The 26,592-nt window shown below is 37.9% G+C and overlaps 1 protein-coding gene across 1 annotated transcript in view; it reads left to right on the forward strand.

Annotated features, from left to right (window-relative positions):
* Positions 1-26,592, forward strand: part of LOC128661600 (collagen alpha-1(XXI) chain-like) — a 173,039-nt gene that overhangs the window by 69,210 nt on the left and 77,237 nt on the right. Inside the window, exons 11-17 of the mRNA XM_053715836.1 lie at positions 2,948-3,001; positions 9,054-9,107; positions 9,498-9,551; positions 12,599-12,652; positions 21,173-21,217; positions 21,831-21,884; positions 22,608-22,661. Coding sequence (XP_053571811.1) covers positions 2,948-3,001; positions 9,054-9,107; positions 9,498-9,551; positions 12,599-12,652; positions 21,173-21,217; positions 21,831-21,884; positions 22,608-22,661 — 369 coding nt within the window. The remainder of the gene's footprint in view (positions 1-2,947; positions 3,002-9,053; positions 9,108-9,497; positions 9,552-12,598; positions 12,653-21,172; positions 21,218-21,830; positions 21,885-22,607; positions 22,662-26,592) is intronic.

The raw sequence follows: 26,592 nt of genomic DNA on the forward strand, positions 1-26,592 counted from the left end.
TTCCCCAGCGTACGGCAGCTGCAGCATTGAAGTCAGACAGCAATGTATATTCTCCCCCAGTACACACCTCTGCTTTAGTGGAGCACAGCGATTAAGTTTGTGTGTGGTGTCTAAGTTACAGAGTTAGCAAGATGTTGAAACGTATTTGTCTTGGGCTGCAGTCTCATTTTATTACTTTGTTATAATAAAATGAGAGTGTCTGCAGCCCAAGACATATACGTTTAAACATCTTGTTAACTCCCTGTCCGGTCCGGTGCTGTGCTAGCCCGCAGCAGCAGGGCTAAAAGTAGGGGAACTATTTATTTCTAGTTAGATTCAATATAGAAGTTAGACTTACATTACAATGCTCCTTCCACCTCAGTTTCTCCTGGTCAAAACAGACTCCAGATCTCAACTGCGAGTGCGCACTGAAATTTTTGGCGCGGCTAAGGGCTCTAATGCATCTTGGTGCGCGGGGATAATAAAGAAGTGCGCGGTGTCACTCAAATTAATGCGCGGCCGCGCGGCCGCGCTGCCGCGCTCATTAGAGGGAACAGTGCTCCTGACATCGCACGCGGAGCCATGAGAGCCGAAAGAGCGCTTACACCCCCAGCCCCCCCTCTGAAGTTAACACACAATAAAATACATTTTAATCTATAAAAAAAAAAAAGACCTTTCTTGAATGTTTCCTCCCTTAGTGCTGCATCTGCCTGCAGTACAGAAGGGACGATGTGAGGCAGTGAACGCGCAAATTTTGCGCCCCTAAGAATTAAGCGCCCGGGGCAGCCGCCCCTGTGGCCCCCCCCACGCTACGCCACTGACAAAGTGATAACATAATGAGATCTGATATTACCTGAAGCTAAACCCATTGTAAAAGGCTGTGGTTTAAAAGCACAAAACCAGCTACTTCATATATACAAATAAACCTGAAAATGCAATTTCTCATACATTTTATACTCTGCAGCTGGTATAAAAAGTCATTGAAAATACATTAATATAAAAACAATTTTACAGTGTACTGTCCCTTTAATTTTGACAGTACTTTCCCTTTAAGAGACTTGTAATTAAAAAAGAAATCTTTTAGATTACTGAAAACTGCAAGAGGCTAGTAAGTGTATGCAGCCAGTGATGTCGCTAAAAAACACGTATTGAGGGGCACACAGTCAAAAGTAGGGGGGCACTGGCAAAGATATATACACATTTTTACAAAGCCTCACTGGTGTTTTGTCGGCAGCGGCTGAGTCATGGGTATGCTGTGGGCATGGTCAGGTGCATTGTACAGCAGTCTGGGCAAGTAGTGGGTGAAGTAGAGAAAATGTTATACTGGAATGGATGATCATAGTTGAGGGGAACATCAAGGGGCTAAAACCTCCCCTGGACTCATTCTGGAGATGCCTATGTATGTAGCTAAACATTCCTGCCAACCCTGGTATTTCCCTACTAGACTATGGCAGTGGCTTCAGGTCACCATTGAGCAGCTCATACAGAGCATGGAAAACTCTATGGTTTAAGCAACATCTTTCCTAACTTTCCACATGCCTTACTCTCTGAAGCAAAATTGTTTGCCAAGGTATCCCTTATCACTACTGACTGGCCCAAAATCTCTCTCAAGCAGGGTCCTTATCACTCCTCTCTCCTGCACTGGCTAAGACACAGAAATAGGCTGAATTATACTCACTCCCCTTTCTCGGCCTAGTCTAACCACTGCCTAATTTCTACATGCTTCTTATCTCTCTGGCTTAGTCTCTCTCACAGGCAATCATTGTTTTGAATTTAAAAATCCATGAACAAGCCATTTAAGGCACTTTTTACTCATTTTCAAATGGATTAGAAAAAATACACTGTCCTCACTACATTCTGCATTTGATGTTATAATCTTGTAATATTTTAGAGAATGTCTAGGGCGCACTAACATCTGCATGTCTGATAGTGTGGGTGTGCTAAATCCCTCACAAAATAGACTTCTATGGGGTGCTCTGAAAAACTCAACGCAATAAGCTGAAGGTGCGCTAAGCCAACTTCTGCTTAGGTAGCCTCACTGGTGTTTTGTGGGCAGGGGCTGAGTCATGGGTACTATGGTTTTGTATTGAAATATAAGTAAAAACCGTACACATACATACACATACATATGCATATACACATACATACATGTTCAGCAATGAGCCCTTTCCAATTCAGCAACTGATCATGGACCATATCCCTTTAAATCTCTGTTAAAACATTTGTTTCAATAATAAACCTTTATTATTCAATTAATATGTTTAAATAAATGTTACATAAATTATTAGAATATATTTTATATGTGGTTTGTTTTGCATATTTTAAACCATTTTCACTTTACTTCAGGTCTCCAAAGTAATACATTTTCCCTTAAATGTATATGAACCACTGAAAAAAAAATGTCAGCCATGTTAAGGTTCTCTGGAAAACTATTTTTTTACCATTTACTTACAATACCTGCTTAGCGAAAGGTTGGGCAAAGAATAATGTGTCCCGGACTATCGAATGTTCTCTGCTTGTAATCTAGGTTATAATAATCAGTTAATTCAATATCAAATTAGCATCTAACTGTTTGCAAATTTAATAAACATCAAAATAACTTAAAACCTTATACACAATTCATTTTATCCACTGGTGGATTAGGATTTACAAATATATATATATATATATATATATATATATATATATATATATATATATATATATATATATATATATATATATATATATATATATATATATAAAAGAACACAAAAAGGGGAAAAGGAGGGAAAAAATATGCCATTTAAAAAGTCTGATTTAGTTCTCGACACTTCAGCTAAAATTGAGTTTTCAGTGGTTTTTACATGCAGTGTTTTGTATGACCTCTTATTTGAAAAGATTGGATATTCTAGGGTTAAACATTTGATTTTGCATAATTCTGTGTGAATTTGACATGCGTGTTTTATGTTTTTTTCTCTTTATTTAGGGTTTACAGGGCCCACCTGGGACAAAAGGTGATCCTGGTGCCCCTGGTGTCCAAGTAAGATAATAACGGTGGTATTTATAAAAATATATTTGTCATCAAAGTATAATGAACGTGGGGCTAAACAAGCAAATAGTAAATTGTAATGACATTTATAATTCTTAAAGGGACAGTAAAGTCATAATTAGACATTCATGATTTAGACAGAGCATACAATTTTAAATAACTTTCCAATTTACTTCTATTATTTAATTTGCTTTCTTCTCTTATTATCCTTTGCTGAAAGGTTTATCTAGGTAAGCTCAGGAGTAGCAAAGAACTTATATTCTAGCTGCTGATTGGTGACTGCTGATATATACCGATGGTCATTAGCTCACACATGTGTTCAGTTAGAAACCAGTAGTGCATTGCTACACCTTCAACAAATGATACCAAAAGAATGAAGCACATTTGGTAATAGAAGTAAACTGGAAAGTTTAAAATTGTATGTTCTACCTAAATCATGAAAGAAAATGTTGGGTTTCATTTTCCTTTAAAATAAGACAATAATTTGCTCAATAAAATATAACAATTTATAAAAGACACATTATGTGCTCAAGTTAACGGAACACTTTTATTGTCAGCATCTAAGAATAAAAAGCATTACATACTGTGAGTAATAAATTAGATAATGCTACAATGAATAAAAAATAAAAAATAAATTATTAGAAGATGTCATAATACAATGATAACAATAAATCAGTGAATAGCAAACTTCTGACACATTATAATATGTCATCATATGTGACTAGATGGTCCTAGTCTTATTACTAACAAAACTTATTTCTAAAAAAAATAAAAAATATTACTACTTCATTTCAATGATAGCAATCAAATCTAATGAATGCACATGTTAAGCAGTTTTCATTGATAATAACGTTAGGTTTGAAATTAACTGGTTTAGTAGTAAAGTGTTCCCCTGTGTAAGTGCAATTTATGTGATTTTATTAGTTAGATCCTAAACAGGTAGCTATAAGGAAGCCACTATGAAAAACATCTATTAACTCCTAATCTTTCATAATGACTGTATTTATGTTACTGGATCACATTCTACCAATTATTATTTAGTGAATGGTACTTTTTGTAGATCACTAAACGATATTTATACCTATGTTATGACCAGACCTCAGGGGGTTTCTGACCCCAGTCAGTGTAGCACTTGTATTTAAATTACACCAGTGTTATACTCCAGTAAAAATAATCACCACATTGTAACCCTAAGTGCCACTTCCCTGAAAACATATACCCCCCCACCTCCATCACATAGAAATCAACCCCCAACATCCACTACTGCAAATGACTCTAAATGCAATGTCCTAATGCACTCCTCACCACTCCCAATCAAACACCACATTTTAACCCTATCTGTGATACCAACTTGTGATGTTTCAATCTTACCTACCTCACGTTAACCTTAACCAAACTAACCCAATAGCATCACACAGCAACTCACCCTAACCACAATAACCATACCTGCATTTCATTATAATGGCTGACCAATTATCCTTCACTGCAACTATTCCCCATTTCAAACTCTCTTAACAGTCTCCCAAGCTATCCCCCACCATAAACACCCCACCACATGATTTCCTATCACAAATTTCCCTACTTAATCCCCAATGCACAGAACCCCCCTACACACACACACATGACACCACCCCTATTGGTAACCTGACTAACACCTTACTCCACTATGGTTAAAAAGGCACTTTAAAAAAACAAAACAAAACATACCTAACATTCCAAAAGTCCTGTTGGCCTTCAAGCTTTTCTACCCACAGCAGTTGGTCTTTTACAGTCCTGGCCAAAAGTTTTGAGAATGACACAAATATTAATTTTCGCAAAGTCTGCTGCTTCAGTGTTTTTAGATCTTTTTGTCAGATGTTACTATGGTATACTGAAGTATAATTACAAGCATTTTATAAATGTCAAAGGCTTTTATTGACAATTACATTAAGTTTATGCAAAGAGTCAATATTTGCAGTGTTGACCTTTCTTTTTCAAAACCTCTGCAATTCACCCTGGCATGGTGTCAATCAACTTCTGGGCCACATCCTGACGGCATAATCAATGCATGGAGTTTGTCAGAATTTTTTGGGGGGTTTGTTCACCCACCTCTTGAGGTTTTTACCACAAGTTTTCAATGGGATTAAGGTCTGGGGAGTTTCCTGGCCATGGACCCAAAATTTCGATGTTTTGTTCCCCAAGCCACTTAGTTATCACTTTTGCCTTATGGCAAGGTGCTTCATCATGCTGGGAAAGGCATTGTTGGTAACCAAACTGTTCTTGGCTGGTTGGGGGAAGTTGCTCTTGGAAGATGTTTTTGTACCATTCTTTATTCATGGCTGTGTTCTTAGGATGTTTTGCTGTTGGGATGACACAGGACTAATGGTAGTGTTCACCTTTTCTTCTCCGAACAAGGTTTTTTCCATATGCCCCAAACAATCGTAAAGGGGATTCATCAGAGAAAACTACTTTACCCCAGTCCTCAGCAGTCCAATCTCTGTACCTTTTGCAGAATATCAGTCTGTCCCTGTTTTTTTCTGGAGAGAGGTGGCTTCTTTGCTGCCCTTCTTGACACCAGGCCATCCTCCAAAATTCTTTGCCTCACTGTGCATGCAAATGCACTCACACCTGCCTGCTGTCATTTCAGAGCAAGCTCTGCATTGGTGGTGCCGTTTCCGCAGTTGAATCAACTTTAGGAGAAGGTCCTGGTGCTTGCTGGACTTTCTTGGGCACCCTGAAGCCTTCTTCACAAAAATTGAACCTCTCTCCTTAAAGTTCTTAATGATCTGATAAATGGTTGATTTAAGTGCAATCTTAGTAGTAGCAATATCCTTGCCTGTGAATCCCTTTTTGTGTAAAGCAATGATGACTGCACGTGTTTCCTTGCAGGTAACCATGGTTAACAGAGGAAGAACAATGATTTCAAGCACACCCTCCTTTTAAAGCTTCCAGTCTGTTATTCTAACTCAATCAGCATGACAGAGTGGTCTCCAACCTTGTCCTCATCAACACTGACACCTGTGTTAACGAGAGAATCACTAACATGATCTCAGATGGTCCTTTTGTGGCAGGGCTGAAATGCAATGGAAATGTTTTTTTGGGGGGATTAGTTCATTTTCATGGCAAAGAGGGACTTTGCAATTAATTGCAATTGATCTGATCACTCTTCATAACATAATGGATTATTTGCAAATTGCCATCATAAAAACTGAGGCAGCAGACTTTGTGAAAATGACTATTTGTGTCATTCTCAAAACTTTTGGCCAGGACTGTAAATTTGATTAAGGTTCTTTTGTGTATTTATAGATTTTTAAAGAATCCTCATAATCTGATGAGGATAACTGCTAAAGTTGAACCCATAATCTCTGATGATTCATTAATGATATAAAATCAGAAATATATAGAAAATATATACATAAGGTCTGGATCATTTAAACATCTTATGTATAGACAGCATCTTTGTTTCTTGACTTTTTTAAAAAAAATATGTTTATAAAATAAAGTGTTAGTGATTTTTGTAACATAGTTTATATTTGTGTTAAATTGCATTAAATTATTGGGGGCTTAGCTTGTTTCTTTTGTGTTTCCCTTCAGTGCCTATACACAAACACATAAATGTAAAAGTCAAAGGCAAATTTTTAAAAACAAAAGGGAGGGGAAAAAAGTATTTCATTTTTTAGTAAAATTGTTTGTTTAAAGTGGGTTTTTTTTTACTCACAATGATGAGCAATATTTTTTTAGGGACCACCAGGATTTGACGGTATACAAGGTCCCATTGGCCCCAAGGTATGATTCCTTATTTTTTTTCTTTAACTAAGATTCCAGTTGCTAGCACAATGCTGGTGTAATGTAGCTTAAATAAATCATTATTAAATTGAAATGTTTTCTTACAGAAGAAACTGTATTCAAAACATTGTATTTAACATCATTTAAAAAACCTTAGGGTTCTGCTGGTTCGCCGGGACGAGCAGGAGCCCCAGGAATTCCAGGAAAAAAGGTATTATGCTTATTATTGTATTATTATTGTATATTATTACATCTGATCTTGTTTTTGAAGCATACAATAGTGAGAAATCAATGAATTTGTTAATTCTGTACAAAGGAAGAATATTTTCTAAAAATATAAAAATATTATAATGTACGTATTGTATGTAGTGAACCTATTGTTTCCTTCACTTTTATTGAAATTGAAACATTCTTATAGCTGAAATATGGAGAAATTGCTCTGAAAAGAGAAGTGGGGAAAAAAAAGATTTCTCAGAAGTGAAATCTTTTCTCATTAAAGGGACAAAGAAAACAAATTTTTATTTCATGATTCAAATGGAGCATGCAATTTTAAAACACTTTTAATTGACTTGTATTATCAAATTTGCTTCATTCTCTTGGTATCCTTTGTTTAAGGAGCAGCAATACACTACAGCGACCTAGCTGAACGTATCTAGTGACCCAATACGGTGCAGCCACCAATCAGTAGCTATCTCTCAGTAATGTATTGCTGCTCATGAGCCCACCTAAGTATACTTTTCAACAAAGAATACCAAGGGCACAAAGCAAATTAGATAATAGAAGTAAATAGGAAAATTGTTTACAATTGTATGTTCTATCTGAATCCTAGAAGAAGAAAAAAAATGGGTTTATGATCCTTTAAAGGGACATTAAACACTTTGAGATGGTAATATAAAATGATAAATCACATATATAAAAAGAAGTCTGCAATATACTTTCATGATTTATTTTGTCTCCTTTTCCTGTAATTCCATACTGAAATTGTGAACTTTTCAGTTCCTGTTAAAAAATGGAAGTGCAGAGCACTGTTATATTCCACTCAGCCATTGGCTGCACACTCTAGTGACCTATTTAGAACTGTATTAAATTGGCCACAGCAGAGAAGGTAACTTAAGTTACAACATGGCAGCTCTCATTGTTTTATAGACACTAAAACTTTACACTTATTTTGTAAATGTTTAAACAGCTAATGAAAGTGAGCCCACTCCCTTGGCTGAGAAGCAACTCCACACATGAATAATCTCATGATGTTTTGCTGTTGGCATGACACAGGACACATTAAAAAAAAGTTAAAGGAACATGATAAATTGTGTTGGTACCATCTAAAATGTAAGCAGTGTTTTTGGGGGAAAGAATGGATATTCCTGTGCTGAATAGACAAACATGTGGGAGGGGACCTTGTCAGCAAATCAACAACAGATACCTGGGAAATAGTGGCCTCCTGTTAGTTTCACTTTAAATTTAAACAGATTTTGCTTAAAGGGACAATATAGTTAAAATAAACTTTTTATGGTTTAGATAGAGCATGCAAGTTTATAAAAAAAACTTTCCAATTTACTTTTATTTTCAAATTATTATTTTTTCTCCAGCTATCCTTTGTTAAAGAGTAAACCTATGTCGGCTTATAAACTCATGAGTGTGCATGTTTGTAGCAATGTTACAAAATGTTAAAGGCACGTGCATGACCCTGAGCCTACCTAGATTTACTCTTCAGCAAAGAATACCAAGAGAACTAAACAACTTTCATAACATATTGTAATTAAAATGGATTTTTTTTTTCTAAGGCAAAAAAGTGTAATTTTGTCTTTTCATGTAAAAATATTTTAACTGCTGCTCTTCCTTGTACCTGGTATAAACAATTTTATATTTTCATTTATAATATTATTTAAAAGGGCACGAAACCCACGTTTTCTTTCATGATTCAGACAGAGCATACAATTTTAATTATGCTCCCTATTTATTTCTATAATCTAATTTGTTTTGTTCTTTTTGTATCCTTTCTTAAAAAGTATACATAGGAAGGCTCAAAAGCTGCTGATTGGTGGCTGCACATATATGCCTCTTGTCATTGGCTTTCACCTAGCTCCCAGTAGTGCTTTGCTGTTCATTCAACAAAAAATACCAAGAAAATGAAGCAAATTAATAGAAGTAAATTGGAAAGTTGTTTAAAATTGATCTATCTGAATCATGAAGGATAAAATTTGGGGTTCATGTCCATTTAATATATATTTATATAAGTAGCATTTATTAACTCACTGTTATCTTTTACTTTTTTTAGGGTAGCAAAGGGGAAAAGGGATCAAGTGGCTCCCTAGGCCCACAGGGCCCAGCAGTAAGTGGAAGCACAATACTTGGTTTCTAGGTTGTTAATGTACTGTATTACAGATAGTGAGTATTAGGTGTAGATTTATCAAGCAGCCCACTGCTCTGTAACTCGTCCGCCACCTCTGAGCTGGTGGACAGCAATCATCCAGATCAGATATGATCCAATTAATTGACACCCCCTGCTAGCGGTATTGCACAAGCAAGGGGGCGGTATTGCACAAACAAGCTGGTGCAATGATAAATGCCGACAGCGTATGCTGTTGGCATTTATCGATTTGAGGCGGACATAATCATGTCCGCCTGCACAATGATAAATCGGCCCCTTAGACTGGACAAAATGCAGTTCCATTCTCGCATACATGCAGGAACTAAAATGTAGTATTCATCTCTGTTTTAGGGAGAGCCAGGACTTTCTGGGAGAAATGGAGCTCCAGGATCAGAAGGTTTAAAGGTACGGACTGAACTCAGAATTTGGCTAAATGAAGGAGGGAAAGGGGTTTTCTTGCAGCATGTCTTGTACCTCTAACTACACAATGTTCTCATAGTGCGGTGTCAGTGGCATTCTTCATTAATGAGACTGCTATATACATACTTGAGAAAGAACAACAATCAGTTGCATGTTCTACTGTATGACACTCACTTAGCATCTTTTGTTTATTCTCGTTGGCACATCTGATATTGGTAACCAGATATTGGGCCAGATTACGATTGGAGTGCAAATGTTTGCGCCCGAGCGATAAGAGGTTTATCGCAGGTGTTTGTGCTCATCGGCTTACCGCTGGTATTACAAGTTGAAAGTAAATGTGACTACTTGAGATTTGCGCTAGAATGATTACAGTGACTTCAGATCTCTGGTTAACTGTTTTGCGAAACTAAAAAGTTGCACAAAACACATAAAAAATACATTACAAAGTATAGTTAAATTCATAATAACACCATCTAGTAAACATTATTAAAAAAATAAATATTGCACACAAAATTTATAAAGGCTCAAAGATATGAGGTCTCAAGTGTTAGAAAAAAAAGACAGACAAAGGGCTTTAACCTAGACATACACACATATACATCTTTAAAAATGTATATGTATGTAAATATATATATATATATATATATATATATATACATATATAAATGTTTACATATGTATTTATGCATTTATATATGTATATATGTATTTACAGACATATATACACATATAAACACATAAATACATATGTATACACATATAGACATATACAGTATATATAAGTGCATTGGAGCCATTTGCAGTTAAGCAGATGAAAACATGAAAAACATATTTATGCAATATTAATTGTAATAGTCTATATTTACTGTAAATATTTCACATTCTAGTGTGCTGCACATAGCAGAATATGTTATATATATATATATATATGTATTTATAAATAGACATTCCTATATATATATATATATATATATATATATATATGTATATAGGTATAGATATATATTGTACAAATAAGCCCATCAGATGTATAGAGAAATATGTATTTATGAATAATTAGAGCATATTCTTGTATGTGAAGAACATTGGAATGTGAAATATTTATATTTTCATGTTGGGTTAGCGCACTTGAGAAGATACAATCGTGTTTGCACAAGAGTGGGGTTTTAGGTAGTTTTTTTCTACTTTTTTTTTCTCCATTAAGGGGAATGGGGAATTACGTAAACATGCACGCAATATTGTAAATTCGGCTTTTTGTGCTGGTCGGTTTAGTGTGAGATCAAAGTTTACTTTCAACTCATAATATGAGGGCAAACTGACGAGTGCAAAAGCTTACTTCTAGCACAATTAACGCTTGAGCGGGGGTGTTAATTAGCGCTTTGTTGGAAGCAGCTAACATTGTGCTGATTCAGTTTATGTGTGGAAACAATCAGGTGTGTGGAAAAGTGATGTCTGTATGGGTCTTTACTGACCTGAGAGTGCCCAGTGAGTTATGTGACTGCTGTAGTGCATGGATGATTTAGCAGATGCCTCACTCTAACACACACAGAGAGAGGGTTTTGTTGTGGGAGATCAGGAAAATAACATCATGATGAACAGAAGAGAATAGTTTGTTGTTATGGAAGGACCGTTAATAAGTTAATGACGAGTTAGATGTGGCTGATATCCTGCTCTGATTGAAAACATTCAAGTAGCTTCTCTGTAAAGTGTCGTATTGCCTGCCTAATCTTTAAAGGGACAGTAAGCACATATTGCTTTAGTGTAAAATGTTTGCTTGTTATAGTCATCATGTTCTGTAACCTGCAAATGCTGCAAAGCAAATAGCTGTTTTAGGTCATTTGCAGCATTCTGAAGGAAACCTAGGTTACAGAATTAGATTTTGGCTTCTGTAGAGATTGTGGGACAAACACAAATTGTAAACACAAGTAAGATGTTTGCATTGTCTATTTAAAGGGACATGAAACCCCACATTTTTAATTCATGATTTAGGTAGAGCATACAATTTTTAACAACTTTTCAATTTACTTCTATTATTCAATTTGCTTCCTTCTCTCTTGTACTCCTTTGCTGAAAGGTTTATCTAGGTAATCTCAGGAGCAGCAGTTATAGCTGCTGATTGGTGGCTGCATTTATATACCTATTGTCATTGGCTCACCCATGTGTTCCGTTAGAAACCAGTAGTGCACTGCTGCTCCTTCAACAAATGATACCAAGAGAATGAAACAAATTTGATTATAGAAGTCAACTGGAAAGTTTTTTTAAATTGTATGCTCTATCAGAATCATGAAAGAAAACTTTTGGGTTTCATGTCCCTTTAAGGCACTCAGCAGCTCACTCCAACCAACCATCATTTATTGTCTCTCTCATAAACAGCGCACACCGCTTATATTCACTATTTGTACGTTAAATTATCACTAATCCCCTTGGAAGCTTCTTTTTATTGGCTGGTTCAATCATCTCACCTTATCCACAATCCACTCATTCCTACTAAGGGCCAGACTACTAGTGGCGCTCCACTGCATATTTGCTGGGAAGCATTGCGCTCACGAGAGCGCGCTTCCATAGGCTCCAATGGGAGCCTCGTTCTCATGCCGTAAGACAGCTATTTAATAAAATACACACTATTGTATTTTGGGGGCATTTGGTGGACATTTATAAAATTAACCAGAGATCTGATCTCTGGTTTTTTTATAAGCGCTAATTGCTACCACGGTAGCAATAACCAGCCACTTGTAATGGCTGGTTATTTATCGTGCACCCGCAAATGGGCAAGCGATAAATAAGCGATCCACTTGTAATCTAGCCCTAAATGTATTTCCTTTGATAAATGAATAACTGCTTTTATTCATACACATGTACTTGTAATCCTAAACTGTGCAAACTGTTGGAGTTTAACATGGAAAATATAATCATCCATAATATTAAAACTAACACCTCATTAAGTTATGTTTGCTTAAAGTATTTCTTATATTTTTAACATGAGTTAACACATTTTACACGAGCATTTATTCATTGGTTTAATTGTTCCTTAGGGAGATAAAGGTCAGCAAGGTCAACCAGGATTAGACGGGCCTCCAGGGATACCGGTAAGAATATTCAGTTTACAGTCTGGAAGTGAACAAGAGTGACATCTAGTGAGCACAGTCTACAATTACTGATTTGGGTCTTGTTAAAAACTCATTTTTATCTGCATTAGAAATTATTCACTATATTGCAAAAAAATTAAATATTTTAAAGCATTTAAAACTGTCATTTTGTTACCAAAATTGTTGCATTGTTTTTCTGTGGTCAACTATTTTTTTTTTATATTTAAAAGACAGAAAAACCACAATAAATAAATAAAGTACAATGTAATTTTTTACTATGTATAATTTAACTTTTTATGGGAAATTGCATTATGATTTTAATCCCTAAATGTATTTGTCACTATAACCATTTTACTATGTCACATATACGTTACAAGTGCATCTTGTATAATACATATAAGAATGTGACAAAGATTTATTAAAATTGTGTCAGTTTATACACCAGGTAGTATAGTGCCTTTATAAAAAGACTTTGGGGTAGATTTACTAAAGGTTGAGCGGACATGATTCGCTGTAGCGAATCATGTCCGCTCGACCACGCTAAATGCCGACAGCATACGCTGTCAGCATTTAACATTGCACAAGCATTTCTGGTGAAATCTTTGTGCAATGCCACCCCCTGCTCCCTCGCAGCCAATTGGCCACTAGCAGGGGCCACCAATCATCCCGAACGTATCAGATTGTGGTGATTTCAGCCCGCCACCTAAAAGGAAGAAACAATGGGTTGTCAATGCAGCATCCGCTTCTTAATAAATCGACCCCCTTTGTGTGTGCCTTGACAGAGCACACCGGTACCCTGAAAATCACAGCTCATGAAAAACTATAGAAGTCAAAATTACTCTTCCATGATTTCAATAGAACGTCCATAAAAAAAATGTTAAATTGACCTTTTTTTATTTATTATTATATATCCTTTGTTTAAACTTAGCTCCTTTCAATTAGAACATATCTAGATAAGCTCTGAAGTTTTCACATCTTCAAAACTATATAACAAATGCACAAAGATCCAAGCTTCTTGATATTTTATTCAAATCTCCAGGTATGTTGCATAATGTAGCACAATAATCACTTAATCACTGGTCTCTTCCCAATGTAACAAATAATTATTATGGTAATAATGTTGGTGTTTTCTGCGACATGAGAATCTATACCTGTGCTAAAAGAAGCATGAAAGTCTTAATTCAAATTTCATGATTCAGATAGAGAAACCAATTAAAAAAAATAAAAAAATCCTGTTCTTTATTTCCATTGTCAAATTTCCGAGCATACCTAAGTAGCATTATAAGGCATTGGTGTTTGCATTTTTAATAATGTAGTGCACTTTAAAATCACTAGATGGCAGCTTTGTTTGCAACAATGGCACATGTGTGCTTCCGACTCCACTTAGGTATTCTTTTCAAGAAAGTATACCAAGATAACTAAGTAAAGTTGACAATGGAAGTTATTTGGAACTTGTTTAAACTTGCATGCTCTCTCTCCTTGTTTCAACCTGTGGTACCCCCTGGGGGAACCTGGAGCATTGCCAAGGGGTACACAGTAACTTGTCCTGTCGTTATGTTTTGTCCTTATGCAGCTAAGTGATACCTCTACTTTTGTACTCAGCAATGCAGAATGTTTTGGTGCTTTACAAATGAATGATAATAATAAGGTAAACATTCAATGTATCACACAAATCAGTGTTTCTCTGTTTTAGTCTATTAAAAGGCCAGATTCTAATTCCATGCCTGGGCTGGTCAGCTGTTCACTCACTGTGACTGACTAACCTGTACTCAGATAGGAAATCCTTAGACTCTGTCCGTTAGGGACATTTCAGAACTGGAGTTGATTAACATTAAAGTGACAGTCTAGTCAAAATTAAACTTCTATGATTCAGATAGGGTATGCAATTTTAAACAACTTTCCAATTTACTTTAATCATCAAATTTTCTTTTTTCTTTTGGTATTCCTAGTTGAAAGCTAAACCTAGGTATGCTAATTTCCAAGCCCTTGAAGGCCGCCTCTTATCTCAGGTCATTTTGACAGTTTTTCACAGCTAGAGTGTGTTAATTCATGTGTGCCATATAACAGATAACATGGTGCTTACGCATGTGGAGTTACCTAGGAGTCAGCACTGATGGGCTAAAATACAAGTCTATCAAAATAACTTAATTAAGGGGGCAGTCTGCAAAGGCTTAGATACAAGGTAATCACAGAGGTAAAAAGTATATTAATATAACTGTGTTGGTTATGCAAAACTGGGCAACGGGAAATAAAGGGATTATCTATCTTTTTAAACAATAAAAAATATGGAGTAGACTGTTCCTTTAATAAAGTTGTGTCACAGAGAAAGTGCAAGGTAAAGTGTATAGCACTGTAAGAAAGTTTCTCAGATACATGTGCCAGATATAAGACCACAGTGAAACATCTCAAGGAAAATGCTTTATGTTAATATGTGCTCTATACTCCAATGTGATAACGTTAGATGTAGAAATGTGGTGTCATGAATATTACCTCCCTATATATGTTTTTTCTAATGTAAGTGATATATTATTAAATAACACATATCTGTGTTGTGTGTGTGTTTTCTTTATAAGTTGTTTTCATTATTATTTGTTGCTTTAGTATTTCCAAAGATTTGCTGCATTAGCATTCATTAAAACTGGATTTTATCAGTTTGTCACATTCTGGGGTATACAAAAAATATAAACAAAAACGAAGATAGGATCCAGCAAAAAGTACATAAAACGAAGTTTATTAGCAAAAGTTAAAATAGCCAAACATAGGCTGGAGGGAGCAACAAAAAAATGGTGTGTGAGCGTGACACCAATGGCTTACATGTTTCGGCACTCTGCCGTAATCATAGCCCCTAATGTAACCTAATAATATTCATGTTTTGCAGTTAAGGGTACTTAGGTTGCCAGTTGTCCAGTATTAAACTGGACAGTTCAGTATATTAGCAGGCTGTCCAGTAAAATCTTCACAAAAATACCAGACACTTAAATGTCCTTGAGTGTTAAATGTAAAAGGCCTCCAATTCCTCAAATCATTTCAAATATGGAGCTAAAGGGAGAGGCTTTTAAGGGGAGATTAAATCTCTACTGTTTACATTTTTTACTGGCAACCAAAATGATTGGTTTGTATGTAACTGTCAGTGAAGAGGTATAGTGACTGCTTAGTTGTGAAAAATATACATGGTGGGATCAAGAATGGGGTCAAAGGTAGAGCTTTGGTGGGGTGGGGGCATTGTGTAACCCTACAGACCTACAGATGTTCCTGTTTTTTAAAGAGAACAACTTGCAAGCCTAATTAGCAATGTGCTTCATTTGGTGTTATTGTGTTAAAGAACCATTTATATTGTGTTTAGACGTCTGAGTCAGTGGTGTCATGTTTGTGCTGCCCTTGTTACTGGGAAATGTGCTCCCCCTCCAGAATCGACCACACTGAAGTAGTAGCATTGTGACTAACCATCTATTGTAGGTCATGGGTTTGAAGAGCATAAGATTCATAAGGCATCATATGATACAACTGCTCCACAAAACATGCTGCCCCCCTACATCCCGCTGCCCTAGGCACAGGACTAGGCTAATATACATCCCTAGGGATAAGCAATAAAAAGAAATGTCAATTTAAAGGATGTTTTTCTTCAGAAAATGAAAATGTCTTCTTGCAAGTTGCATTCAGCAAATAATGCACATATCAGTTCTCTCGAATGGTCTTCAATGGGCGGAGGTTTTATTGTACTGAACCTACCAGCAGGACATACATTACTAGGTATCTTTAGCTACACATAGGGCTAGATTATGAGTGGAGTGCAACTTATCGCTCCAGCTCGTTCGTTAAATCTGCTAGAAATAAGCTTCCGCTTTTTGGGTAGCGCGCAGATAACAAGCTGAAAGTAAAAAGGTTTTGTACAAGCGCTAACTCAATGCGCACTCTGCAGTAAGCCCTTTCCAACGTGCACAGGATAAAGGTATTGAGGTGCTGTGTCTATTGGTGTTGTAGAGAGTGAGTGTGTCAGGAAGGGGTTAAAAGTCAATGGAAAAGTGGAAAAAAACCTAACACCCTACTCACTGCGCTAACCCGACATAAAAGAAATATTTCACATTCCAATGTTCTTCATATAGAAGAATTTTTTTTTATTCATAAAAATTTGCATACAAAGAGAGAAGCGCTCTACCAGGAACGAACAACAGCTCAGTGGCTTGTTCTATGGCGATTTACCACCCGGAAGCAGCCTCTTTTAGACCAGTGTGCTTTTCACAGAAGAAAACTTTCATGAAGTATATCAGTCTGATCCTGCCAAGTAAGGTCAGTCCAGCCCCGAAATACCAGGCAATCCTCCTCTGAACAAGGAACATGACAACCCCAGACGATCGTTTCGGCCTCCTATGGGCCTCGTCAGTGAGGTGCAGCCACATTCCTCTAAGCACACTGGGCAAGGAGTCCACGTCTGGTTTCCCCCATCACCCATAGGGAGACTTCCCCAGGGTCATAATAATTTGCATACAAAGAGAGAAGCGCTCTACCAGGAACGAACAACAGTTCAGTGGCTTGTTCTATGGCGATTTACCACCCGGAAGCAGCCTCTTTTAGACCAGTGTGCTTTTCACAGAAGAAAACTTTCCTGAAGTATATCAGTCTGATCCTGCCAAGTAAGGTCAGTCCAGCCCCGAAATACCAGGCAATCCTCCTCTGAACAAGGAACATGACAACCCCAGACGATCGTTCGGCCTCCTATGGGCCTCGTCAGTGAGGTGCAGCCACATTCCTCTAAGCACACTGGGCAAGGAGTCCACGTCTGGTTTCCCCCATCACCCATAGGGAGACTTCCCCAGGGTCATAATAATTTGCATACAAAGAGAGAAGCGCTCTACCAGGAACAAACAACAGCTCAGTGGCTTGTTCTATGGCGATTTACCACCCGGAAGCAGCCTCTTTTAGACCAGTGTGCTTTTCACAGAAGAAAACTTTCCTGAAGTATATCAGTCTGATCCTGCCAAGTAAGGTCAGTCCAGCCCCGAAATACCAGGCAATCCTCCTCTGAACAAGGAACATGACAACCCCAGACGATCGTTTCGGCCTCCTATGGGCCTCGTCAGTGAGGTGCAGCCACATTCCTCTAAGCACACTGGGCAAGGAGTCCACGTCTGGTTTCCCCCATCACCCATAGGGAGACTTCCCCAGGGTCATAATAATTTGCATACAAAGAGAGAAGCGCTCTACCAGGAACGAACAACAGCTCAGTGGCTTGTTCTATGGCGATTTACCACCCGGAAGCAGCCTCTTTTAGACCAGTGTGCTTTTCACAGAAGAAAACTTTCCTGAAGTATATCAGTCTGATCCTGCCAAGTAAGGTCAGTCCAGCCCCGAAATACCAGGCAATCCTCCTCTGAACAAGGAACATGACAACCCCAGATGATCGTTTCGGCCTCCTATGGGCCTCGTCAGTGAGGTGCAGCCACATTCCTCTAAGCACACTGGGCAAGGAGTCCACGTCTGGTTTCCCCCATCACCCATAGGGAGACTTCCCCAGGGTCATAATAATTTGCATACAAAGAGAGAAGCGCTCTACCAGGAACGAACAACAGTTCAGTGGCTTGTTCTATGGCGATTTACCACCCGGAAGCAGCCTCTTTTAGACCAGTGTGCTTTTCACAGAAGAAAACTTTCCTGAAGTATATCAGTCTGATCCTGCCAAGTAAGGTCAGTCCAGCCCCGAAATACCAGGCAATCCTCCTCTGAACAAGGAACATGACAACCCCAGACGATCGTTTCGGCCTCCTATGGGCCTCGTCAGTGAAGTGCAGCCACATTCCTCTAAGCACACTGGGCAAGGAGTCCACGTCTGGTTTCCCCCATCACCCATAGGGAGACTTCCCCAGGGTCATAATAATTTGCATACAAAGAGAGAAGCGCTCTACCAGGAACGAACAACAGCTCAGTGGCTTGTTCTATGGCGATTTACCACCCGGAAGCAGCCTCTTTTAGACCAGTGTGCTTTTCACAGAAGAAAACTTTCCTGAAGTATATCAGTCTGATCCTGCCAAGTAAGGTCAGTCCAGCCCCGAAATACCAGGCAATCCTCCTCTGAACAAGGAACATGACAACCCCAGATGATCGTTTCGGCCTCCTATGGGCCTCGTCAGTGAGGTGCAGCCACATTCCTCTAAGCACACTGGGCAAGGAGTCCACGTCTGGTTTCCCCCATCACCCATAGGGAGACTTCCCCAGGGTCATAATAATTTGCATACAAAGAGAGAAGCGCTCTACCAGGAACGAACAACAGCTCAGTGGCTTGTTCTATGGCGATTTACCACCCGGAAGCAGCCTCTTTTTATTCATAAATACATATTTATATTTATATCTAATGTTTTTCTGGTAAAATATATAGATATACATATAAATAAATATGATTATATATAGAGATATACAGATATATATATATAGAGAGGAATATTTATAGTCAATACATATTTAAACCTTTTTAAATTATTAATATTGCATAAATATGATTTTACATGTTTATATCTATGTGACTGCAAATTGCTCCACTGCACTTATATGTATATGTCTATATATGTATACTTATGTATTTATGATATTTCATATATATATATATATATATATATATATATATATACATATATATATATATATATAGTATATATATAGTATATATGTGTGTATATATATATATATATATATACATATATATATACATATATATATATATATAGTATATATATAGTATATATGTGTGTATATATATATATATATATATATATATATATATATATATATATATATATATATATATATATATATATGTTTGTTACACAGGAAATTAGCACATCTAGGCAAGTATCCCCGCTTGCTTTTACCCAGTAAAACTCCATATACATTGTTACCATTGCACAATAGGATTCTGGGTAATATGTGCTAATTAGATATGCAACATCTCAAACACTTTGCTTCAAATACTGTGTTAACACACAGCGATCCTCCTAATGGGGTGAATGCAGCAAATACAGAAATCACTACTAGACAGTCTGTTTCATTCTTATTAGAACTCATCAGTAGTAAATACATTTCTGATTGCTGCTTAGGTAAAGCTCATTTCAGGGTTAAATCAAAATTCGTTAAAATTATGGTGGAGATAAAAGTTTGAGATTAAAATCCTCCATGTCTCAAAAGTAAATCAATAAAAATTTTGTTGCACAGGAAATTAGCACATCTAGGCAACCCTGAAATAAGCTTTACCTAGGCAGCAATCAGAAATCTATCTACTACTGATGAGTTCTAATAAGACTAAAACAGGCTGTCTAGTAGTGACTTCTGTATTTGCTGCATTCACCCCATTAGGGGATCACTGTGTGTTAACCCAGTATTTGAAGCAAAGAGTTTGAGATATTGCATATCTTACCCAAAATCCTCTTGTGCATTGGTAACAATGTGTATATAGAGTTTTACTCGGTAAAAGCAAGCGGGGATACTTGCCTAGATGTGCTAATTTCCTGTGCAACAAATTTTATTTATTTACTTTTGAGACATGGAGGATTTTAATCTCAAACTTTTTTCTCCACCATAATTTTAATGAATATATATATACATATATCTGTACATTAATATACATATAAATACATAATTACATCTGCACACATATACATACATACATCTTTAGACATGAATATGTATGTATCTCTGTTTTTTTTTTCTAACACCTGAGCGCTCATATCTTTGAGCACTTATAACTTTTATGCCATATTTTGTTACCATACAGTGTTATTATGAGTGTAACTGTACTTATAAATGTATTTTTTAAGTATTTTTTTCCACTTTTTCTTGCGTAACAGTAAACCAGAGCTCTGAAGATGCGCTGTCCCAACGTGCATAAATCGCGATTGGGCTCACGCATTCGCATTTACTTTCAGCTTGTAATATGCGCGCTCCTTCCGACACACACAAACCCGATATCGATCGCGCAAGACAGTTAGCACACCACTCGTAATCTAGCCCATAGTCAGATACATTGTACTCCGTTTATTGATTTGTTCTTTTTCCACAGATATAGCTGGGAAGATTGTGCGTATCAGCATTCAAACATCAGAATAAGCTGAGCACAAATGTGTATTGATTGCTTGTTTCAATTTAAACAGGTTTTGTTTGCCCATTTTCTTGCAATAAAAACTAGTTTAACAAGTTAATCTTCCGCATACATGACATTTTTTTTAATGCAATGTCTATTGATTGTTGTGATAGGGAGTTTTTTACTGAAGTAATAAGGCACTCAGAATATAAATACCATATATATGTATGTATGAAAGAGCAGAAGTTGTGGTTGGAACAGCTCCCACACGTTAAAATCTGGTTTGTTCAGCACATTTTGAAACATTCTCTTTTAGATGGAATAGAGAAAATATATGAGTATTATGTCCCTTTAAATTACATTAAAGAATATTAAATATACATTTGGATGTTGTTTCTCTTATTATTATAATAAAGCTGATAATATTTAAGAAAAAATACGTTTCTTTTTTTTAGGGCTTTCGTGGTTCCCCTGGTCTCCCTGGTACAACTGGACTAAAAGTAAATGCTGATAATAGTCTCCTATATTTGTATGTGGAATATTATTTTGTTATTTCATGCTTCAGTTTATTTAGAAATGAATAGGATGATTACTCATTTTGGCTTTACAGTCTTTTGATGTATGATCTAAAAATATATGTGTGATCGTAGTGATTTAATAAATTAAATTGGGGGAGCAAAAACTTAACATTTAATCCTCTGTGCTGGGACCAGGAAGATGGGGACTAAGTCAGAGAGGCCTGTGTGCATAGTCAATGTTGTCCTGTGGGTGGAGTCAGGGTGGGCGTGGTTGGAGTCACAGGTGTTTCATGGGTGGAGCTGGGCAGTCCGGGGCATGGTTAGGTGGTTCAGGGTGTGTCTAAGCTATTGGGGAGTGTGGTAAGGCATGAAGAGACAATGGCAGGTTGGGGCAATTTTTACCCTTCTTGCCATCCCAGGGGGGTAGGAAGTAAATGATTGGGAGCTTCTCCACCCCATGAGCCTCCAGAGAAATCCTACTGATAGGTGCACATCTTAGCTTGGCAAATGGTAACTCTTTGCAATGTATGTTGGCTTCAGACTCTGTAGTGAAATTTTACAATGAATTATTAATGTATATGATTTTACATTCCAGGGTGAAAGAGGACTACCAGGACAAAAAGGGAGCAGTGGACCTACAGGTCCCAAGGTAATAACCCCCTCGCCAAGGCTCAAAACTTATACTCATTGTGCCCAAACTTGAAAATGGAATATACAAATGGTAGAACAAATCACCCTGAAAATTATTTAAATCAGTTGGATGAATACTTAATAGCTGTATTCTATATATGGGAATAATAATCAAAATAACAAAGCAAGTATTCAAATATTGATTCTCATAGATCTACACTTTAAAATTCATATATAAATTTCACAATTTTAAAGCCCCCCCCCCCCCCCCCCCACCAAACACATGTAACATTGGAAAAAGAGAGATAAACATCAATTTGAAATAATAAATTACAACACAGTTGTCAAACATTCAACATTAGAAAACAGTGAACAGATATGGGCAAAATTAATTGCAAAACTTGTTACCCTCCATACAACATAGCTTCAAATATACAGTTCCTCTGGTGGAAGGACTGGGAGGCTCAGGACAAGTGTAGTTTTCTAGAGGTCAGAATAGTTCCTATATTGATAACACTATAATGAATATCCTCTGAATATCTGTAATGCAAGACAATGCTCTTCACCACATAACATGGCAATAGCACAATAGTGCTAATTGAATTGTCTTTGTCACTAGTTTCCTAAGTTCCATTTTTAAAGAAGTGAAAACACTGTTTTACTGCAGGTTTTGTTCATTTACCATTGAATGGAACTACTTCACAATTATTTTTTAAATTCACAAAGTACATGTTTTTTACAGGGAGATATTGGGCAGATTGGACGTCCAGGACCAGATGGGCTGCAGGGACCAAAGGTAGGAAAATACTGTAAGAAGACACTTACAGGCCCATTTATCAAGCTCCGTATGGAGCTTGAAGGGCCGTGTTTCTGGCGAGTCTTCAGACTCGCCAGAAACACAAGTTATGAAGCAGCGGTCTAAAGACCGCTGCTTCATAACCCTGTCCGCCTGCTCTGAGCAGGCGGACAGGAATCGCCGGAAATCAACCCGATCGAATACGATCGGGTTGATTGACAGCTTCCTGCTGGCGGCCGATTGGCCGCGAGTCAGCATGGGGCGGCGTTGCACCAGCAGCTCTTGTGAGCTGCTAGTGCAATGTTAAATGCGGAGAGCGTATTGCTCTCCGCATTTAGCGAGGTCTTGCGGACCTGATCCGCAGTGTCGGATCAGGTCCGCAAGCCCTTTGATAAATGGGCCCCAATGACTGGTATTGCCATATAATTCTTTGTATATATTAACGTTGTTATCTGATCACTGGGATGCACATTTTCAGGTGTTTGTCTGTGATTGTGAGAAAGTATTTACATCTAGTGTGTGTATATGTGTATGTACCTATGTGTTTACATCTAGTGTGTATTGTATGTTGTGTGTGTGTGATTATTAGACAGTATTTACATCTAGTGCGTAAGCGTGTGTCCCTGTGTGTGTATGATTGTTAGACAGTATTTACATCTAGTCTGCATGTGTGTGTATGTGTGTCCCTGTGTGTGTGTGTATGATTGTTAGACAGCATTTACATCTAGTCTGCATGTGTGTGTATGTGTTCCTGTGTGTGTGTGTGTGTATGATTGTTAGACAGTATTTATATCTAGTCTGCATGCGTGTGTATGTGTGTTCCTGTGTGTATGATTGTTAGACAGTATTTACATGTAGTCTACTCTGCATGTGTGTGTATGTGTGTGTCCCTGTGTCTGTGTGTGTGTGTATGATTGTTAGACAGTATTTACATGTAGTCTGCATATGTGTGTGTATGTTTGTCCCTGTGTGTGTGTGTGTGTATGATTGTTAGACAGTATTTACATTAGACATGTGCATGGCGAAAAAATTCGGTTCGGTTCGGTTCGGATCGATTCGGAATTTTTCGAAGTTCGGTTCGGATCGATTCGAATTCGGAAAATTATGAATCGATTCGTTTCGGATTCATTTCGGATTCATTCGGATTCGAAGAAATTCGGCTGGATTCGGTTCGATTCGGTTCAATTCGGTTCGTAAATTCGGCATTTCGGTAAGTGTTAGGTGGGATTAGACTAGTATTATACTGTATATTAGGTGTTAACCTAACATACTGTACAATACTAGTGTAATCCCAATGGCCATCCGAATTTACGAATCGATTCGGTTCGATTCGGTTAGATTCGGAAAATTCGGCAGAATTTTAATTCGGAAATTCGGTTCGATCCGAATTGCCAAATTTTCCGAATTTTCCGTATTTCCGAATCGAACCGAAACGAATCGCACATGTCTAATTTACATCTAGGGGCCTATTTAACAAATGTCTTGCGGACCTGATCTGACATTGCGGATCAAGTCCGCAAGACATTGCTGAATGCGGAGAGCAATATGCTATCGGGTTGAATTCCGGAGATTCCTGTCCACCTGCTCAGTGTGAAAAAGCAGCGTTAAGGCTCTTTTTCACTACCGCTGGTATCACGAGTCTTGCAGGTTATCTGCACCGCACACTTTTTTGGCCGTAACACAACATAACTACTGCAGCTTTCAAAAAGTCCTTTTTCAATGTGACTTCCTTTGCGCCGGTTTTACGAGTTTGCCTGGGAGGCCAAAAAGTGAGCGGTACAGCCTATAACCACAAAATTCGTACCGCCACCTGAAAGTCAGTAGTTATGAGTTTTATGCTACAACGCCGTAACATAAAACTCATAACTAAAGTGCTAAAAAGTACACTAACACCCATAAACTTCCTATTAATCCCTAAACCGTCGCACTCCCGCATAGCAAACACTAGTTAAATATTATTAACCCCTAATCTGCTGTCCCTAACATCGCCGCCACTATACTAAAGTTATTAACCCCTAAACCTAACCCTAAGTCTAACCCTAACCCTAATACCCCTAACTTTAATATAATTAAAATAAGTCTAAATAAAAATTACTATCATTAACTAAATAATTCCTATTTAAAACTAAATACTTACCTGTAAAATAAACCCTAAGATAGCTACAATATAACTAATAGTGACATTGTAGCTATCTTAGGTTTTATTTTTATTTCACAGCTAAGTTTGTTAGATTAGTTAGTAAATAGTTATTAACTATTTACTAACTATCTAGTTAAAATAAATACAAATTTACCTGTAAAATAAAACCTAACCTGAGTTACTGTCAGGGTTTTTTCCCCTGCTTCGTTTGCCATGTGCTGCTAGCAGCCATTTTACTCACCTCTCTTGCTGACTCTGGTGCATAGTGTGTGATGCTGCTCATTTCCTGCATGCCCTCTTATGGCCAGACTGGTGTACATCATCCATGTGAGACAGGTTGCAGTCTCAGAATTGTGATGTCATCACTTATTATTTAAAGGGCCTCTGTTCAGTATGCTTTGCCCTTGCATTGTCTCAGACCTGTTTGTGAGAGTTCCTGTGTATTACCTGGCTGTCTGACGTCCCTCCTGGTTCCTGATCCCTGGCTTGTTCCTGACTCTGCTGTTCTCCTTGTTCCTGATTCCTGCTCTACTCGCTTTGGCTCCTGACTCGGCTCGTCTGACTATTCACTTTGGCTCCTGACTCGGCTCGTCTGACTACCAGCTCTGGTTTTGACTCCTGGCTTGTTATTTGACTTGTGGACTTTTTTTTATTATTTTTTGCTATTAATAAAGGTGTGATTATTTTTTCACTTCTCGTCTCAGTCTGAATCCTGGCACTCTGACATTACGCAAGGGCCATGAATCCTGATGGTGCTAATAATCCACCTTTACCTACCATCATTTCCAGGATGGATGAACAGGATCACCACTTGGATCAGTTTGCACTAGCCCTGTAAACCCTGCTGACCAAGGGTCAGCAACCTTGGCTCACCAGATGTTTTGGAACTACATTTACCATGATGCTCAGACAGCCTAAAGAATGTCTTAGCATCATGGGAAATGTAGTTCCAAAACATCTGGAGAGCCAACGTTGCTGACCACTGCTGCTGACTCGCACTGCACATTTGGAACAAAGTGTTCCACAAGTTATGGCTGCTCCTGTTTCCGCTGCTGCACCAGGAGCATGTCCGGTTCTGCACCTCTACCTCAGCAATATGGAGGTGATCCTATTCAGTGCAGAGGGTTTTTGAACCAGGTGGGCATTTACTTTGAGATGTTACCTCAGGCTTTTCACTATGACAGAGCTAAGGTGGGATTTATCATTTTGTTACTCTCTGACACAGCTCTTGCCTGGGCTAATCCCTTGTGGGAGACTAATAAACCTGTGATTTCAAATTACCCTGAATTTGTGGCCTCCTTTCGAAGGGTATTTGATGGTCTGGCTCACTCCTCCTCTGCTGCTAAACGACTCATGTCCATTCAGCAAGGTACGAGATCTGTTGCTCAGTATACCATTGAGTTCCGTACGCTTGCCACAGAGGTAGGTTGGAACAATGAAGCCCTTGTTGCCGCCTTCTTTCATGGGCTCTCTGATGCGATTAAAGACGAAGTTGCTGCCAGAGATTTACCAGAGGATCTCGAGGCTTTGGTGTCTTTTTTATCCTAATTGACATCAGACTCAGAGAGAGGCCCTCTTTCAAGGAGCGCTTGCGGAAGACTCCTGTTCTGTTTTCTCCTACGTGTTCGTTCCCACCCATGCCTCCCTCTCCTCCCATGCCTCCTGGTCCTGAGTCACTAGGGACTGCTGAGCCAATGCAGTTGGGATTCACGTGTCTCTCCGTGGCAGAGAGGGCCTTTAGGAGGAGGGAGGAGCTCTGCCTCTATTGTGGGTTACAGGGCCACCTTTTGA

Source organism: Bombina bombina, chromosome 5, assembly GCF_027579735.1.
Source record: "Bombina bombina isolate aBomBom1 chromosome 5, aBomBom1.pri, whole genome shotgun sequence".
Lineage (NCBI taxonomy): Eukaryota > Metazoa > Chordata > Amphibia > Anura > Bombinatoridae > Bombina > Bombina bombina.